The sequence below is a fragment of the Thrips palmi genome, unplaced genomic scaffold (genome assembly GCF_012932325.1).
Source record: "Thrips palmi isolate BJ-2018 unplaced genomic scaffold, TpBJ-2018v1 HiC_scaffold_8, whole genome shotgun sequence".
NCBI lineage: Eukaryota > Metazoa > Arthropoda > Insecta > Thysanoptera > Thripidae > Thrips > Thrips palmi.
In genome coordinates, this window is record NW_023144635.1 from 9,837,493 (window position 1) to 9,855,712 (window position 18,220).

At 60.7% G+C, this 18,220-nt stretch overlaps 2 protein-coding genes and 1 non-coding gene across 3 annotated transcripts; 1 reads left to right on the forward strand and 2 right to left on the reverse strand.

The window, feature by feature from the left end:
* Positions 1-4,509: 4,509 nt before the first annotated feature.
* LOC117653290 lies at positions 4,510-6,010 on the forward strand. The gene is made up of 3 exons (XM_034398873.1): positions 4,510-4,668; positions 4,981-5,157; positions 5,244-6,010. Exons 2-3 carry the CDS (start codon positions 5,004-5,006, stop codon positions 5,729-5,731), a joined length of 642 nt encoding a protein of 213 aa, XP_034254764.1. The 5' UTR covers positions 4,510-4,668; positions 4,981-5,003; the 3' UTR covers positions 5,732-6,010.
* An 80-nt stretch (positions 6,011-6,090) lies between these two features.
* Positions 6,091-15,233, reverse strand: LOC117653289 (epidermal growth factor-like protein 7). Its single transcript, XM_034398872.1, has 9 exons — positions 14,939-15,233; positions 8,367-8,492; positions 7,922-8,040; positions 7,745-7,840; positions 7,539-7,670; positions 7,134-7,213; positions 6,921-7,052; positions 6,331-6,451; positions 6,091-6,261 (listed from the first exon to the last, which is right to left on the reverse strand). Exons 1-9 carry the CDS (start codon positions 14,947-14,949, stop codon positions 6,221-6,223), a joined length of 858 nt encoding a protein of 285 aa, XP_034254763.1. The 5' UTR covers positions 14,950-15,233; the 3' UTR covers positions 6,091-6,220.
* On the reverse strand, positions 6,571-6,643 carry Trnar-ucg. Its single transcript has one exon. It is a non-coding gene; the product is annotated as a tRNA-Arg (tRNA).
* Positions 15,234-18,220: the final 2,987 nt, after the last annotated feature.

Here is an 18,220-nt window from a genome sequence, read left to right on the forward strand (position 1 = left end):
CACCGGGTTGCATCTTCTCCGGCATGCCAGGCAAAAACTCAAACAACGCTGTGTTGAGAATTTCGGACGACGCGCCAGCATGTGGCGGCGGCGTGAAGTGCGGGCCGGGCGCCGCGGAGGTAGGCAGGCCCGCCGCACTCGCACGCTCGACGGGACGGCCGCGCGCGCTCTGCAGGCGCTCCCCCCAGAGGCGGATCCAGAGTTTTGACGCCTAACATCGCTGATGATGATGATGATGGTGGTAAGGGACAATGTAGCACATTTTGCCTACGCACAGGGCAAAGTGTGGCTTTATGTCTACCCTTCCTGGCGGCTTCCTCGGGGTCAGGGCTAAGGAGTTTCAATGTCCTTCGGCCCGCCAGCTGGATCCACGCCTACGCTCGACCGCTGCGTCACCGCCACCACCGTGAACGCCGTGAACGCCGTGAACGCGCACCCCGAGAGGCTGTCACCGCGTCCTTGGGCCGCCACGACCGCCGGCGCGCCGCAGACTCATTCCGAGAGTCGTTTTCGTCGCTCGGCCCCTCTCGCACTCATGAGGCGTCCCGTATAGGTGCGAGAGAGACAGAGCGACGGCGTAAGCGACTCTCGGAATGAGTCTGCCGCGGCCGGCGCGTACGCTGATCGGCTCGTTATTCGGCTTATCGGCTCCTTATCGCGGCGTGTCCAACACGGCGCGTGGCCGCCAAGCCGCCGCCACGCCGACCCGCGACCTCGCCGTCGACACAGAAACAGAGCGGTCCTTCGCGTGCACTGCGGCCGGCCCTCTGGCGCGCACCTGCCGCCCGATTCGGATAGATCGTTTCCTCGCGCTGTCTCTCTCGCACCCTCAGGGGACGCCCCATGAGTGCGACAGAGACAGAGCGACGAAGGCGATCCCTTGAAATCGGGCGACTGGCCGCCTTGAACACCCCCGGCAGCATCCATCACGGAGGACACGAAGGCCGCGCGGTGGCACTGCTGGTCGCGGCGTCTCTCTCGCACTCATGGGGCGTCCAGTGGGGGTGCGAGAGAGACGCCGCGACAAACCGCCGCGTGGAACCGCTCTGCCGGTGGCAGTGGGGGATAGCCGCGGAGGGCCGGGGATAGCCCAACCTCGGCCGTGGCCGTGGCGAGGGCGAGGCGCGAGGCCAAGGTGAAGGTCGCGGAGTCAGGCAGCCCGTGTCTCTCGTGACCGGCCCGCCCCGGCCCGCCGCCACGCCCCGTGTTGCTGTGCGCTTTTGTGACTTGGCTCGTCAATTTGCCATTATTCCCATCCGAATCCACACGCCACCCATGCGGGCCGCGCCGCCAGGCACCACCAGCCCGCGCCGCGGCGCCGCGCGTGTGTGCAGGCGTGGTGCATGGCGTGCACCGACCGCGGCGACCTGCGGACTCATTCCCAGATTCGCCGCTCTGTCTCTCTCGCACCCGTACGGGGTGTCCCAAGAGTGCGAGAGAGACAGAGCGACGAAAACGGCCCTCGGGATCGGTCTGCAGGCCGCCGTTTGAGACAACGTTGATGACGGCACTTCGGTCGTCGGCCCGGCTGGCGGGTCCAGGCCGCGCACTCGCAGTGCACGCAGTCCACTCCGCCAGCGTGCCGCCAGCGTGCTGCAGCAGGACAAGAGTGGCCTTATCTCGGCCAGATGGCCAGCATGCCGCCCGGCGCGATCGATCTGCCTGCCGCCACGCCGGCCCCCGGCGTGTGAAGGCGCGCCGTCAAAACACGGCGACCGGGACGGCCAGCTTGACGGCCAGCTTGACGGCCAGGGGCATTAAGGCCCATCCGGCGCGCCGCCTCCAACGACCGCCAGCCCGCCGGCAGACTCATTCCGAGAGTCTCTCTCCCACCTACAAGGGTCGCCCAACGAGTGCGAGAGAGACAGAGCGACGGAAAGGACTCTCGGCAGGACTCTGCAGGCCGGCGGGCCGGTCGTGCCGTTTCCGGGACACGCGGCCGATGCGTCGCTCGGCGCGACACCATGAAAGCCGTGGCGGCGAGCGACGGCGCGTCTTCAGGGGTGCCAACATTGCAAGCATGAAACACTTACAGTGCCGGAGAGGCCTGCTCAGTGCTGCCTCAAAAGAAGGTAAACACTGCCACGCTATCCTCCATGCTCGAATGGGTTGCTTACTTCATCCTGCCGTGTGTCAGTTGGGGTGCTGATAGGACACTCTATTTCTAAGACGATTCTGGCCAAACGTCATGCCGTGGTTTTTAAAAATCGCATGGCAGCTTGACCCTGTCATCGGCAAGTTGGCTCCCTGTAGGCAGGCTGAGGTTGGCGACCCTTTCGACACCGGTGCATTGTGGAAGTTTTTGCCGCTTTCTTCCTCTTGGGCTGGATTTTTACAACGCCAAAAGCACGATGATGCGCGAATTTTCCTCGACCGGTCCCCGAGTGGTCCCACCGCGGTGTCCTGGGTGTCCCAGCACCGCGCCGTTGCATCATCGTCCTTTTGAACGCTGCCGCCGGGCACTGGTGCGCTGGTGCCTCACTCTCTCACTCTCTTTCTCACGCCCCGCCCCTACGGGACGCCCCATGAGTGCGACAGAGAGCGACGAAGCGATCCGTCGGGCCTTCGGCATCGCTTGCCCGGGCAAACACACACCCGCACAGACCGTGCGTGCGGCGCGAGCGCGGCGCGCGCAAACACGGGGGCCGTTCCTAGTGGGCCCGCCCCGCGTACACTGTACGCCAAGACAGCCAGGGCGACGACGTCGAGTCTCGACCTCCAAACGCACTGACCTGGACTGCCGCGGCGACGACGGCGACGACGGCGACGACGTCCACCGGGACGGTCTCGGCCTCCAGCAGGCCGCGGACACGCACACGCACCTCGCCGCGACAACCGAATGGAACGGAATGGCAGGTGGCGGAGACCGCGTCGCGGCGTGGGGTGGCGCGGCCGGCACACTGATTCCCAGAGTCGTTTTCGTCGCTCTGTCTCTCTCGCACTGATGGAACGTCTCCTGTAGGTGCGAGAGAGACAGAGCGACGAAAACGACTCTCGCAATAAGTCTGCGAGCCACCCACGGCCATCAAAAGCCGCCAACTAAAGGGTGCCACTGGCTACTAACGGCTACCAACGCCTACCAAAGGCTACCAAGGCCTACCACATCCACCAGCGGCACCCCAAAGGAATCAAAGGCCCCGCGGCACGTAAACAAACGGAGTAAACAGAGCCGTCCTGGCGACCGCGGCGCCACAACTTTGCACATTACGCCCCAACTTTGTGCATTAGAAAAATAGGCGTCGGGCTGTGGAGGGTAATGGGGTAGCGGCCCGGGGTGGTTCCGCGCACTGTTGTCTTGCCAGTCTGTCTCTCTCTGTCTCTCTCGCACCCGAGGGCAGCCGTACGAGTGCGAGGGGGGCGGAGAGTGAATCGGAGCGGCGAAAGAGACATTCGGAATCAGTCCGCAGGCAGCGCGGTGCGGCGCGGTGTCGGTTAGTAGGGAATTCCCACATGGAGGCCGGTGGGGCCGGTGGGTGGGGTGCTGTACCCTCTGCACCCGCTGCACCTGCTGCACCTGCTGCACCGCGCGTTCCGAGAGACACCTGCAGAGAAAGAGCACCGCCTTACTATCCCATGCATTCTTCAACATGGGTAGGGCGTCAAAAATGTATGCCAGTACTCAAAATCCCAAAATGAGTGACAAATTCAGCAGAAATCCTACTCATCCCACCATCTTCACACAATGATTGCAAACATAGGGAAAGGGCGACCGCTCTTATGACATTGTGCCCCAGGCTTGTGCCCTGCTATGAATGGTGCTGCGTCCGTGCGTTCGGCCCGGCAGGGCTGCCCGTCGATACGGCCACCTGATATCGCATTGCTCACGCGGCTATCGTCTTCCAAGGTCGACCCGGTGTGGCCGCCTGGCTGCTGCAGTGCTGCGCCTGGCCGCCATTTGGTCGAGGCGAACGAGAATTTCTCCCTCATTGGCTGCAACCATGGCACCATGGCCTAGACCTCTTGGAAGTAGCTTCCAGCAACTACCGCCTTGTGTGCTCCGCTCACACACTTTTATTTTTTTGCCACTGAAATAAGGTAATATTTCACCACCACATCGCGTTGCCCGAAATACGACGTAAAATCCAAGTTCCTACAGCACCGCTCGCTATCTTTCAAAAAGTCCTCGGTTTGTTCGAATTTTGCGCCGCGCCTCTGTTTGAGTGGATGGTGGCGCGCTCGGTGGAGACTTGTGGAACTAATGGCGACTTCCCCGCGAGCTAGCGCCATCTGTCGGACCTCGTCGCTACTCCAGACGCCGGCAACAGCCACAAGATTTCCCGGACGGCGATGACGAGACATCTCTTTTGAGATAAATGATGATCCTTGAACGTTTCCTATTCCAAAAGTGTCCTGCAGGACCCAGGTCAGTGCTGGGCGGCAATTTTCGGATTTCCCGCCGAAAGCCCTCGTAGCCCAGGAGTGGCGACTCGGGACTTGGGGCTGGGGCTCGTGGCTTGCGTGGCGACGCGAGCGCTCCCGTGGCGCTCCGTGGCGACTGGGCGGTGGCGACGAGTGACGACCGGAGCGCTCCCTGGTGGCGGCTTGACGGACTTACTCCAACTCTGGCTCCGAGTTTAGGTACTTCTAGCGCCGTCTGTCTTCCTGTTGTCGTGTGTTTTGATTGCGTGCACGTGGACTCACCCAAATATCGTGCAATTTATATTTTGGGTAAGTCACTGTGATTGCCATGAATATCAGTAAATGGCTAGGATCTTTCACCTTCAAAATCAAGTTTCTTTGTATGGTACATAATGCGCAATCTATTTGCGAAGGGTTAGTTTACTCTAACCTCTCGATAGGTTGTGCGTAGTTCATGTCTAATTTGACAAATTAAACAAGAATCATTATTTTATTTTGTATCTATTGTTTATTTTTACCTTTTCCTTACTGTGAAATGTCATATTGGAGGGTCTTGTTCAAAAGGATACGATGTAATTTGTGCCGTACTAACCCTGTTTTTTTGAAACTATTTTGTTGTAGGTTTCCCTCTTTAATCAGCAAAAATGGGAAAAAGTTTAAGGAGTAAGCGCATGAGGCGCAACCGTCGTGAGAAGAGGGTTGTTAATGGACCTAGAGTGAAGGCCAAACTGATAAACGCTCTTAATTTTGAATATAATGAGCAGACCGAAAAGGCTCATCTCTCCATATTCCATGAAGGTACGTTTCTTTAAGATGGAAGGCCTTGTCTAGTTTGTTTTCACCCTTTTACGCCCTTATTAATTTTTGATCTGTTTCGTTTGTAGCTATGAATGGACCCCCACCAGCAGTGCCCGGTCTGGAGCCTGGAAGCAAGTTAGAAAGGACCCACTTGACAGTTGCTCACCAAACACACGACGAAATTAAAGGTCTTCTCCAAAGAAGATCTAACCGGAAGATTGCAGAGGCTGTTAAAGCACTAACCGGAGTGACATCGCTCAACCCGGAGTGCAAGAGGGACAAAGCACTACTTGATGAGATGGAGGCAAGAGCCGCTCGGGAAGCAGAGAAACTGGCCAGTGGAGTGGTTAGAGTCTACGATCCCAAAACAAACAGGGATCAGTTTGGTAACTACCCTGAGTGGATGAACAGTAAAAAAGTCAGGTCAAAAGCACATGCCAATAAGGTTCAGAGGAAAAAGATGCGCAAGAGGTTAGCAAAAGGTAAAGCGCCATTAAATAATAACAAAGAACAGAATGATAGTGAAAATTCGGGTGAATCTGATATGGAGTGTGAACCCAATCTACTATTATAATTGCAACCCATAAATTTCTTTAATGGATCTTTATTTTTCTGTAAGCATTGTTTTGAGAGGTTTGACCTTTGTGGTTACTCATTTTGTGTGATAATTCTTTACAGTCAAATACAATTACAAAATTACTGTCAGTATTTTATACTGAAAATATCCTGTTAAAATATTCTTAATAATGAGTCCTTAGCAATCATGTCCTGGCAGAACTTGCTATAAAATTCAGATTGTCTTCTTTGTACATAATTTGTTATGTTAATTTAATAAATGTAACTTCAACTGGAATGTGCACTAGAGCTTATGAAAAATAACTGCTGTTGTTTCCTACTGTTGACATTCTAAAGAAATACACTTTTGACAACATGTGAAGTGAAAATCTGTTTGATAATTTATTTAATTAACACGGTATACTTTTTTGTGAATCAAATTGCTGTGTATCTTCTGCTTTGGTGGATGCCTCTGCCTGCTATGAAGGCCGATCACATCTTGAGTATTCTATGGCCAAACCTTGTTGGCATTTCTAGTACTGCAGGCACCTGAAGGCCAAAAACCATTAGTCCATCAAAATAATCTGCATAAAGAAAACAATCAAATCTGAAATTTACCTGCAATATGGTGAACTTTTCGTTCCACAATTGCTATTCTTGAGCAAACGTCTTCCAAACGAGATAATTGTTCTTGCACATGAGCACACCGCTGATGATCAGCTTGCCGCATCTGTTGAATCTAATGGAACAAAGTGTGAAAGAACTGAAGCTCACAGACACGATATTTACAAAAGACACTGAAGCGATCATTCGGAGCCAAGAGTAGCCTTTGTGGAAGGCATCGCCAAAAAAAATACTCGACCGTGACAGGACTCGAACCTGCAATCTTCGGATCCGAAGTCCGACGCCTTATCCATTAGGCCACACGGTCCTGGGTGGGGGAGATGGGACCGCGAGTCCATATAACAGCGCGCAGCGGCTCGGCATGGACCGGGCCGTGGCGAGCCGGACTCTACGCGCACGCGCCGCCGCCTCCTCCTCCCCCCTCCCCTTCTCCGGTCACTGGGGAGGGGAGGGGAGGGGAAGGAGCGCAGCAGGGAGGACTGAGAAAATAATGGGAGAGCAGAGCGGGGACGGGGATTTTGGGCGCGATCTTAGCTTCTCAGCGAGATGAAAAGCTGAAAGCAAAAGTAAGGACAAGGACCCACCTCCGTCTGCAGCGAGTCGATCCGCGCGCTGAGCTTGGCGACGGCGTTGGCCGCCGCCGCGCCGGACGTCAACTCCACTTCGGAGTCCTCAGCCTCCTCCTCCAGCTCGTGCCTCTGCCGCACCAGCAGAATCTGAGCGGGACAAAGTTCGAGTCAACAACGGTCACCAACTACCACGGCACTGCACTAAAGGCAGACGATGCCGTCCCATACTTGCTCCAGTTTGGCCAACTTCTTGGCGAGGAACTCGAAGTCGCCGTCCGTGGGGTCCGGAGCGATGCCAGGAGGCTTCCCTGATGAGAACAGACAATCTGAGATGCTGTAACGCATTTTGGCAAGCTTCATGGCGCCATGAGCGGGCGGCATACTCGACGAGAAAAGGCAATTCAGAGTGAGGCTAGAAATGAGGACGACTTCAAAATGACTTCCTCGGACATCAGTTTAGGCCGGGCACCTAGAGATAGTTTGTCTAGTGGTAAGGCGCATGCACTTGGGAAACCGCCTGAAAGGTTCGCAAAAAGCCATGCTGCACGTAGTCAACAGAGTCAACAGAGAACCCCCCGAAAAAAAGTCCGCCCCTGGATCCGCCACTGGCAGGCAGTGACGCACGCCACGCACCTGCAGGCTGGCAGCTGCGGCCGTCGGGCTGCAGCACGAAGCCGGGCCTGCACTGGCAGCGGAAGCTGCCCGGCGTGTTGCTGCAGACGTGGTCGCAGCGCCGCTCCGCCGCCTCGTCGCACTCGTCCACGTCTGGCAAAGCAAGGAAAAACAAAAATAGAGGAAGAAGGAGGCTAGGCTGGAGGGGTTTGAAGACGACGGCGTACCTGCTTGGCAGCGCGGTCCGGTGAACCCCGCGCGACACACGCACACGTCGGGGCGCTCGCACACGCCGCCGTTCTCGCACGGCGGGTGGCAGACGGCTGCGGGAAAAAAGAACATCGGGTAAATAGGATATACAGCCAAACGGGCAAGAAACAACAACAACAAAATGGAACACTGACGCGAGTCACAGCCGAAGGGGGACGTTCTCCGGGCACTCCAGCCGGGGCAGCAGGAGTAGGCGGTGCGCGGCGTCACCCTGGTGCGCAGCACGTCCCTGTAGGCCGTCTCGCACACCATCCTGTACGCAGACACGGCGAGGTTGAGCAGTAAGCACCTCCGTGCGAAGTACTACAGTAACTCCCACTAATACACCACTTGACGCCGACCCTCAGTGGGCCAGAATACCGATGGAGGGTGGCCAGAACTCTAAACGCGTTTTGAGCTCCAGAGTCGCTAAACAGGACTCGAACCGAACGTGTGACCCCACCAATGGATTTGTCGTTCGCAGTGCAACCCATTGGTGGGGTCACACGTTCGGTTTGAGTCCCATTTAGCGACTCTGGAGCTCAAAACGCGTCCGGGGTTTTGACCGCCTCCACCGGTCTTCTGGCCCACTGTACGCACCTGACTCCGCGGCAGACCTGGTCGCCGGCGCAGCGCTGCGAGTACGGCAGCAGCCTCGGCCGGCAGTACGTCTCGCGCACCTTCTCGTGGCGCGGCGTCGACTCCCGACGCGAGCACACGCGCCGCCTGCGCACGGAGAAGAAAGAAAGAGCGAGAGGTTAATGTCGCAGGCCGATGGGGTGCAGAGCGGTCCAGCGGTCCGCGACGCGCTGGGTGGGCTGCGGGCCCAGCCCCCTCAACTAGTGCAGCAGTAAAGCAGTACGGCCGCGGCCCCAGCAGACTGATTCCGAGAGTCCTTTTCGTCGCTCTGTCTCTCTCGCGCTCATGAATCGTCGCCTACAGGTGGGAGAGAGACCAAGTGGCGAAGACGGCTCTCGGATTCGGTCGACTGATGCTAGATGCAGGCCGTGCCGTGCTGTGCTGGCCTAGGCACTAGGCGGCTAGACCGGCCGGCCGCCCGGCAGGCAGGCAACCCTGCGCCTCGGGCGTCGGGCGGGCGGGCATCACCGGCCTGCCGGGCTGAGCCTCAAGCCGATAGCCGCGCCCGTCCTGGCGCCCTGCAGACTGATTCCGAGAGTGGTTTCCGACGCTCTGTCTCTCTCGCACCAACAGGGGACGCTCCATGAGTGCGAGAGAGACGGAACGACGAAAACGACTCTCGGAATCACCTCCTCTAGGGCCGTAAGCGCCGTGTGGCCGACCATGCGGACGGACGGGGACGCGACGCGCCAATTTACACTTAATTCCTTTGATGAGAATGCTGGCCTGGGAGCGCGAAGCGCTGAGCGGGCGTGGCGTGGCGTGGCGTGGCGGCGCTGGGACTCCCCAAAGCAGTTCGTCGATGTCGGTGTCGGCCGCACTGGTTGCGGGCTGCAGGGCCCAGGCCCAAGGGCCCAGGGGACGCCTCTGCCGCGAACACCGCCTGTCATTCCGAGGGACATTTTGTCTCTCTGTCTCTCTCGCACCCCTCCGGAGGGCTCCATGAGTGCGAGAGAGACAGAGCGGACAAAACGGTCCAGCGGAAACAGCCCGGCGGAGCGGAGCGGAGCGTTACGGTCTAGTTTTGAGCGCATTTATTTCTCAGACAGATAGTTGTTGTGCTTGCCGTTTTCTGTCGGTCGCGGAAACCGTGGGGGTGACAAAGGCGGACTCCGCACAGTGGCGCGTCACGCTGTCCCTCTCGCACTCGTGTGGCACGCTCTAGGAGTGCAAGAGAGACGAAGGCAATGTTCGGAACCAACCCACTGCAGACTGACTCCGAGGGTCGTTTTCTCCGCTCTGCCTCCCCCGCGCCTACACGGGACGCCCCATGAGTGCGAGAGGGACAGCGCGACGAGAACGACTCTCGGAATCCGCGGCGCGGCGAGGCCGTTGCGTGTCGCGGTCTAGCCCGATTTACGGCGAGGACGGGGCACTGCGCTGCACTGCACTGCGATGAGTGACACCGCGGCGATTGAATTCTACGCCGCCGAGTCAAGTCCAGGAGCCCCGGGCGCCGCGGCGTGCGGCACTGCGGACCTGACACGTTTTCGTCGCTCTGTCTGTCTCTCTCGCACTCATGCGGCGTCCCTACAGGTGCGAGAGGGGCAGTGCGACGAAAGCGGCTCTCGGAATCGGTCTGCTGCGGGCACTTGGCACGCACTGCGCGTCAGTCATACGGCCGCGAGTGAATACTGCGGCCGTTTGTCACATTGAAGGCGCACCCGCCGGGGCGGCGCGGTGCAGGCCAAGCAGGCCAAGCAGGCCTCGGCGTGGGCGTGCTATAGTGTGCTAGGCGAGGCGAAGGAGACCGTTAAAAGTTAACACGGTGACATTTCGGGAGGGGCGCGCTGCGCAGCGCTGCACTCGACCGAATGGAGAACGGAATGTTTATTCGATGAGGACACTGGCCCTGCCTACCCCGCCCCGCCCCGCCCCGCCCCGCCCCGCCCCGCCCCGCCCCGCCCCGCCCCGCCCCGCCCCGGGCCTTCGCATCGCAGCGCGTCCTTCGCCGCCGCGCCCTCCTTGCCCTCCTCTCCGATCGGACACGCGGTCGGGCGGAAGCGGCCGCGGGCTCTGGACGGTCGGTTTTCGTCGCTCTGTCTCTCTCGCACCCCCACGGCCCGCCCATGAGCGCGACAGAGACAGAGTGACGACGCCATCTTTCCGAATCAGGCGGCCGGCGGTGTGCACGAAGAAAGTATGAGAAATATAGCACCAGAGGGCGTGCGTTGCTGGTCGCGGGGCGGGTGGGGTGCGGCGGGGCGGGGCTGAGCCAATGCGACCTTTTGCCTCTCCAGCCGCCTCCATGGAGGCCTCCACGGAGGTCTCAGCAGACCGTGCGAAAGCCCGCATCACCGAAGCGGAGAGAGAGCAAACGGTGCGTGAGGAAATGGCAGACAACTTTTTCATTAAATTGGTGGGCATATTTTACCACATTTTCCCTACATTTTCTTGCTCACTGTAAGTTTGATGTTCGGCTCGGCGGCAACTGCATTGTTCTTTCCAATGTTCTGTGCCTCCACCGCAAAGTGTCGTTTACCCGCAACGACCGCGGCCAGCCCCGCCCCGCCGCCACTGCAGAAGCGAGCCGCACTCACACATTCGCATTCGCACAGCAGCGCCACTCGATCCCGAGATCGTTTCGTCGCTCTGTCTGTCTCTCTCGCACCCTTCGAGACGCCCCATGAGTGCGAGGGAGACAGAGCGGCGGAACGACCGTTTCGGAATGCGGTGGCAATCCGGGTGGGCGCAGTGCCGTGCCGTGCCGTGCCGTGCCGCCGTGTCGTTGCACCGCGACGCGTGCCGCACAATTAGGCTGGCACGCGCACGGATTGCGGATGGTCGTTTCGTCACTCTGTCTCCGTCGCACTCATGGGGCGACCCGAAGGGTGCGAGAGAGATAGACAGAGCGACGAAGCGGACTCTTCGGAGTCCCCCGGCTGGCTGACGGACAACGGCGTGCTGCTGCAGACTGATTCCGAGAGTCGTTTTCGTCGCTCTGTGCTTCGCGCGCCCGTGGGGCGTTCCGTGCAGGTGCGAGACAGAGACGGAACGACGAAAACGACTCTCGGAATCAGTCTGCCGCTGACTGGCGTGGACTGGCGTGGACCCGTGGACTGGCGGCACCGCTGGACATCCGTCGCGCGCGCACCTGCGGGGCGACGTCGGTGACGTGCCGGTGGTGGGCGTCACGATCACGATGAATCGCAGGCCGTGTTTCTGCTCTGCCAACCAAATTAGCTGAAATCAGAGACGGCGCGGCAGCGCGGGGGAGGCAGTCCTGCTCTCTCTCTCTCTCTCTCTCTCTCTCTCTCTCTCTCTCTCTCTCTCTCTCTCTCTCTCTCTCTCCAAGCTTTGGCGTCCCGCCAGGTGAGCCGGTGAGCCGACTCCCTGCCGCAAACTGAATCCGCGAGAGTCGTTTACGACGCTCTGTCTCTCTCGCACCCAAGGAGCGCTCCGTAAAGGTGCGAGAGAGACAGAGCGACGAAAGCGACTCTCGGAATGAGTCTGCCGGGGGCTCGCGGTCCGGCTTGCAGCGTGCTTGCAGCGTGCTTGCAGCAGCGCGGCAACTAGCCGCGTGCGGCGCAGTGCGGCGCAACCACCCACCTTGCGCGTCTACCTCCACGCCAGGCCACCCGATACCGTGGTGTCTCTGCGTCTCTCTGCAGACTGACTCCGAGAGTCGTTTCCGTCGCCCTGTCTCTCTCGCACCTGTGCGGAACGCCGCTGCGTGTGCGGGAGAGACAGCGCGACGAGAAACAACTCTGGGAATCAGTCCGCTGCACTGGCTGCACTGGCTGCAGCCCACGACGACCGCTCGCGACGCGACGACCACACTCGCAGGACAACACGAAAGGACGACGGTTCGATGCCCGTCGATCTAGACAGGAAAAACGAAATCTGCTGGTGAAATCGATTCGCGCGCCGTAACCTAAACCGAAAACCACGCGAGGGCATCGCAGCCGGCATCAGCTGTACTACTGCCAGTCACTGCCGGGCAGTCAACCCGCGCTGCCCGCGCCGCTAGGTCATGTAGGTCATGTTTGTCTTGGGAATCAAGAGCGCCCTGATGACGCTACGCCCCGCCACGCCCTACCGTCGATTACACGAGCAGACACGCACTGGGTCGTAAGGGACATGGGCTACACAAACAGGGCGCACAGCAAGCAGAAGCGGTATGTGTGTGTGTGTGAGAGAGTGTGTGTGTGTGTGTGTGTGTGTGTGTGTGAGTGTGTGTGTGTATGAGTGTGTGTCCTGCTCGGCACCGTCCTGGCTGGACACATCTCGGCGGCCGGCCCGTAATCAACGAGCCAGGGATGAGTGTCGGTTGGGACGGGGCACGCGCGGTCGGGACCCCCTCCCATTTTCGCCCCGGGCGAGGGGGAACGGGAAAGGAGGAAAAGAGAAAGGGGGGGGGGGAGAGGAACGCCGCGCGGCCGCGCCCACCCACGTCCAGGACTCGGCTCACCTTCATTAGCGAAAATTTATTTTCCCGTTTTGTGTCGCTTCGCGGTCCGGTCCGGTCGGGGCCCTGCAGACCGATTCCGAGAGTAGATTGTCTGTCTCTGTCGCACTCATGGGACTCTCCGTGGCGGTGCGAGAGAGACAGAGCGACGAAAACGGCTGTCGGAATCAGGCTGTTGGTCCCCCCCCGTGCGCGAAGGGAAAGGGAGGGGGGGAAGAGGGGGGCCGTTAGCATTGACACTCGCTAATGCAGCGGCCGGCCGCGGCGACAACAGCAGACTGATTCCGGGAGTCGTTTTCGTCGCTCTGTCTCTCTCGCACTCATGGGGCGTTGCGATAGGTGCGAGAGAGACAGAGCGACGAAAACGACCCAGCCGAAAATCTCGGTTACGATCCCGTAGAAAATTACGAGTTCCGATCGGAAAATCGACCAAATTTCCCGATTACGGTCGGAAACCGGACCTTATTCCCGACTACGACAAGAAACTCCGGTTGTGATCGGACTTGTCCTGATTACGATCGGACTTTTCCCGGTTGTGATCGGACTCGTCTCGGTTACGATCGGACTCTTCCCGGTTGCGATCGGACCCGTTCCGGTTACGGATTCGGACTCCAAGATGCGTTGCCCATGCGTTGAGGTCTCCAGTAAACTTTCAGAAACACTCAATAACTTGTAAAGGGTACCTGGCAACAAATTTTTGACGTCAAAATTGGGCGTAGCGCGCAAAGTTCACTCTGGGTACATGTATCGTGCATTGAAATCAGAGGGTACAGAGAGGTCACAGGCAACGGACTTGGAGACTCTGCGCACCTCCATTTCACAACGGTCCCATCAGGCTACGATCGTAATCGCAACTTCGTCCGGGTCCGATCGTACCCGTAGCCGGACCCTGTCCGAAATTACGAAGGTAACCGGAACTCTCCCGGTCGGGTCGGAATCGGAGTCGAAACCGGCCGTAATCGTAACCGAGATTTTCGGCTGGGGACGACTCTCGGAATCAGTCTGCAGCGGGTTTCGGCCTTATGCGGCCTTTCGGCGCGGCGACGTGATGTGAGGATGACTTTAGGGACAACCCCCCCCCCCCCCCCCCAATCGAGTCACGCGCCGCTAAGTGGGCCTTACACGTCGGCCGGGAGGGGCCGGCTTTACTGCCGCGACACCGCACCTCGCATCCTGCATTTTTAGTCCCCGACATGCCGACTTAAGGCGGTTTTTGCCTCTTCCTCCACGCAGCAGTGCTTTCCTCGCGCTCTGTCTCTGCCCCCATGAGTGCGAGCGTGAATCAGTCTGCAGGGAAGTAGTGAAGGCCGCCGAGGCCGAGGGCCAAGGGTTCGCGGCGACGCGCGGCTGTCCCCTCCCCGCTCCCCTCTGGGCCGGCCCAGACAAAATGGCCGCCAGCGCGCGACGGCGCCCGCGCTTCTCCGTCAGTCTCTAGGTCTCTACGCGCGGCGCGACGCAGTCGGCGCGGATCGCTCCGGAATGGTAATGATGCGTCTTGCAGCGCAGCAGCGCCGCGTCCGTCTCTGGACGGTCTGGACCCCGGCCGGACCACGCCTGCGGCCGTAACCCCCTCCCCCCCCCTCCTCCCGCCCCTGCCATTAGTATGGGCGTTAGCCCCTTGCTCGCAAATACAGTGCCGGTGACGTGCGGCGCATTTTAAAGCCCTGGCCGATCTTTCCCGGAGTGGCGACGCCGTGGCGACGCCCCAAACGGCGCTGTCGTCGGCCGTCGGGCGGTTCCGCCGCGCGCACGCCTCGCTCGCCCCGTCTCGCTCGCACTCGTGGAGGGTGCCGCGGGGGCCGTGGCGGTGCGAGAGAGACAGAGCGAGGCGTGCTGCGGCCGCCGGAATCGCTCGACTGGTTGACGGGGGTCACGGCGGCCGGGGTGCGTGCTCGCGTTGCTTGCGTCGGCCGCAGGAAGGGCCCGGCCTATAGGGCCTCGTAGGGAAAAGGGCGACAACGCGGTGACGTAAGCGCCGCGCTCCCATTGGTTGGTTCAGCAAAAGGGTCCAGATTGCACTTTCAAGGAAACAGTGCTTTAAAAATGTTTTATGATGGTGTAAAGACTTGTAAAACTATGATTGACTTCCATGTTTGCTGATGCGCTAAGCTACCAGGACACTTACCCCGGGTACATCCTGGGCGGGCTCTTGTTCGGGTGGCCGTCGACGGAGTTGTCCTCCACCGCGCGCTCCACCGTGGTGAGGCGGCCTTGGGCGTCCTGCGGGGCGGGCGTCGCGGTGAACGCTTGGGCAGTGTGGCCTTGGTGACCTTGGTGACCCTGGTGGTGGCCTTGGTGACCTTGAGGATGGCCTTGGTGGCCGTGGTGGCGGTGGTGGCGCTCCACGGTTGTCGTCGCCGAGACGGTGGCAGCCAGGAACGCCAGCAGCAGCAGCGAGGGAGGGGGCAGGCCTGGCAGGCAGACGCGCCGCCCTGCACGCCCCGGTCGTCCCGACGACCTCATGGCATGGTTGGGGGCGATGGGGACCTGCGGACCGAGATCGAGCAGCACTGGTAGTCTGGCGGGCAGGGACGGCAGTGTAAAACGAAAGGCACGGCAGAGCAGGCCGATGCCGAGAGTCGTTTTCGTCGCTCTGTCTCTCTCGCACCTGTGCGGTACGCCCTACGAGTGCGAGAGAGACAACGAAACAGTCTACAGCTGCAGTGGCCTGCAGTCGGCCGCAGTGCTCTGGAAGCTGGACAAGCCATACACGGACGGCGCGGCCCCCTCCATCGCCGCGGCGACGCCACTGGCGGGGCTGCAGACAATGCACCGCCGCGCTGCCCGCGCTGCCCGTGCCTCGACGCAAAGGCCAACACCCTGCTGGCTCTAGGGCCCTGGGCGGCCAAGGGCGCACGGCCGCAGTATGTTCACACCGGGGCACGGCGACGACGAGGACACCGGCCGGGCGACACGGCGACGGGGCGGCGGCATATCCCCGACCCGGCGTGACCCGGCCTTCCTTGTCCGCGTGCCGCGTGGGTGGGTGTCGCGCGTGCGGCCGCGAACGCGTTGCCACACCGCCACGCCGTGCAGGGCAGCGCCGCGTCACGGCTTCTTTATTTATTTACAGTGAGCCATCGCCACTATCACTTCCTGGCTTGCCATTATAGTGCTCGAGGCCGCCGCCGCCGCCGGTGAGGCGTGCCGGCGTGCGTGGAGGACCGAGCTTCGTTCGGGGCTTCGCGACCGCAGGATGTCGGCCAGGTTTTCGACCAGGACCTCGACCAGGACCTCGACCAGGACCTCGACCAGGACCTCGACCAGGACCTCGACCAGGACCTCGACCAGGACCTCGACCAGGACCTCGACCAGGACCTCAACAAGGGCTTTGACCAGAACTTCGACCAGGACCTCGACCAGAGCCGTGACCAGGACTTTGGCCAGGACTTCGATCAGGGTCTCGAAAAGGATAGTGAAAAATCCTTATTTTTAGAAGAGCTGAATACCCCCTGCCGGGCGGGCGTGGGGCGTGGTGGGGCGGGGCAGGGCGTGGCGGGGTAAGGCGCGGGGCCGCCTCGCCGTCCAGTGGCAGCAGCACTACAGCACGGCGAAGGAAAGCAGACGCCAAGCAGAGTACCAGAGTACGGCAAAGTGGCCGCAGCCACAATGGCAAAACACGCAAGCCAAAGCCAGGAGAGCACGGCGAGCCGCGGCGAGCAGGGCCTTGTGCTTCTTGCAGGCGGCAGGGCGGCAGGCTGCGGAGCCGCGGCGGGCGGAGACTATACTGCAAACAAAACAGTCACTTACGCCGCGCGCGCCTGCACACACACACACACACACACACACACACACACACACACACACACACACGCGCGCCATCTCTCTCCCCCATACAACACACTCACACCACTGGCTCGACGCGAACACAGAAATACTCACGCAGCACCCGCACATACCCGTACTCAGGCACGACACACGTACACGCACGCACACACACGCACACAGAACGACACACAGTTTCGCGCACAAAGGGTGACAATAACACGGTGTTGGACGGCGTTCGTCACCCGGTCGTTCGCCGGGGCGCGCGAAGACACGCCGCGTCGAAGCGTTCGACAACGACCGCGGAAAGAAATGTTGCAAGTGCGGGAACTGCCGCCGTGAGAGTAAAATTTGAGAGGCTGTAAAGCCGGGCGCCTCGCCGCTGCACCTGCGTCCCGCGGGCCCCGCGTCGCGGACGGCCGCGGGGACCGGCGCGAGCGAAGAACCCTGCAGGCTGATTCCGAGAGTCATTCTCGTCGCTCTGTCTCTCTCGCACCTGCACGGGACGCCCCGTGAGTGCGAGAGAGACAGGGCGACGAAAGCGGCTCTCGGCGTCATCCTGCTGGCGACGAAGACGGCCGGCCGTAACCGAGATCGCCGGCAGTGCAAGTAAATCCCTGATAGTTCGCAGCGAGGTTCGGAGGCAAGCTGGCTGCAGCGCACAGTGGGCCAGAAGACCGGTGGGAGCGGTCAAAACTGTAGACGCGTTTTGAGCTCCAGAGTAGCTAAATGGGACTCGAACCGAACGTGTGACCCCACCAATGGATTGCTCTCCGAACGAGGAATCCATAGGTGGGGTCACACGGTCGGTTCGAGTCCTTTACAGCGACTCTGGAGCTCAAAATGCGTCTCGAGTTTTGGCCGCTCCACCGGTCTTCTGGCCCACTGTGCAGCGTGCGGCGTCGTCGCCGGGCCTTACCTGGTGGCCGTCAGGGCTGGTGCAGCGCGGGGACGCCCGCGGGGACGCCGGCCGCCGCCGCGACGTTGTTGGCGCCGCGATGTTCGTCGCGATGCCGGCCGCGTCGCGCTGCAGCTTGCGGTCCTTGCGGTGGCGAGGCAGGCGAGGCAGGCGAGGCCGGCCGGGCGGGACGCTGCGGCCGTGCAGCGTGCAACCCGTGCAACCCGTGCAACGCGAGCGTGCGCGCCAAACTGCAAACTGGAGTGTGGAGCAGGGCGGCAGGGCGACGCGGAGGGGCAGCGGGGCGGGGCGGGGCGGAGCGGGGCGGGGCGGGGCGGCGTGTGTTATTAGACGGCCGCCGTGCACGCCGGGCTGGGGGAACGGCGCGGCGCTGGAGGACGCCCCGGAGCACGTCGCGGAGCACGGCGTCGAGGGCCGGCGGAGTGCAGCGCGGACACACAATAGCGCCGATGCACTGCAAAATCGGGTCACCCACACACTTGAAATTTTAAAAATAGAATAAAATACAAACAGGTATCTTTTGCCGGGTATGGCCGGGTATATCATTTTGTCCGATTTTGCGCTCCAGCTCAGACGAGGTTCATGGCGTGATCGAACGTGGGGTAGGGGAAGGGAGAGGGAAAGGGAGGAGGGGGAAGGGGGGCGGGTCAGCGCCGCTTGGGGTCAGCCGCACCGCCAATTACTGGTGAACGGGCCAAACCGAAACGGGCGGAAACAAAAGGG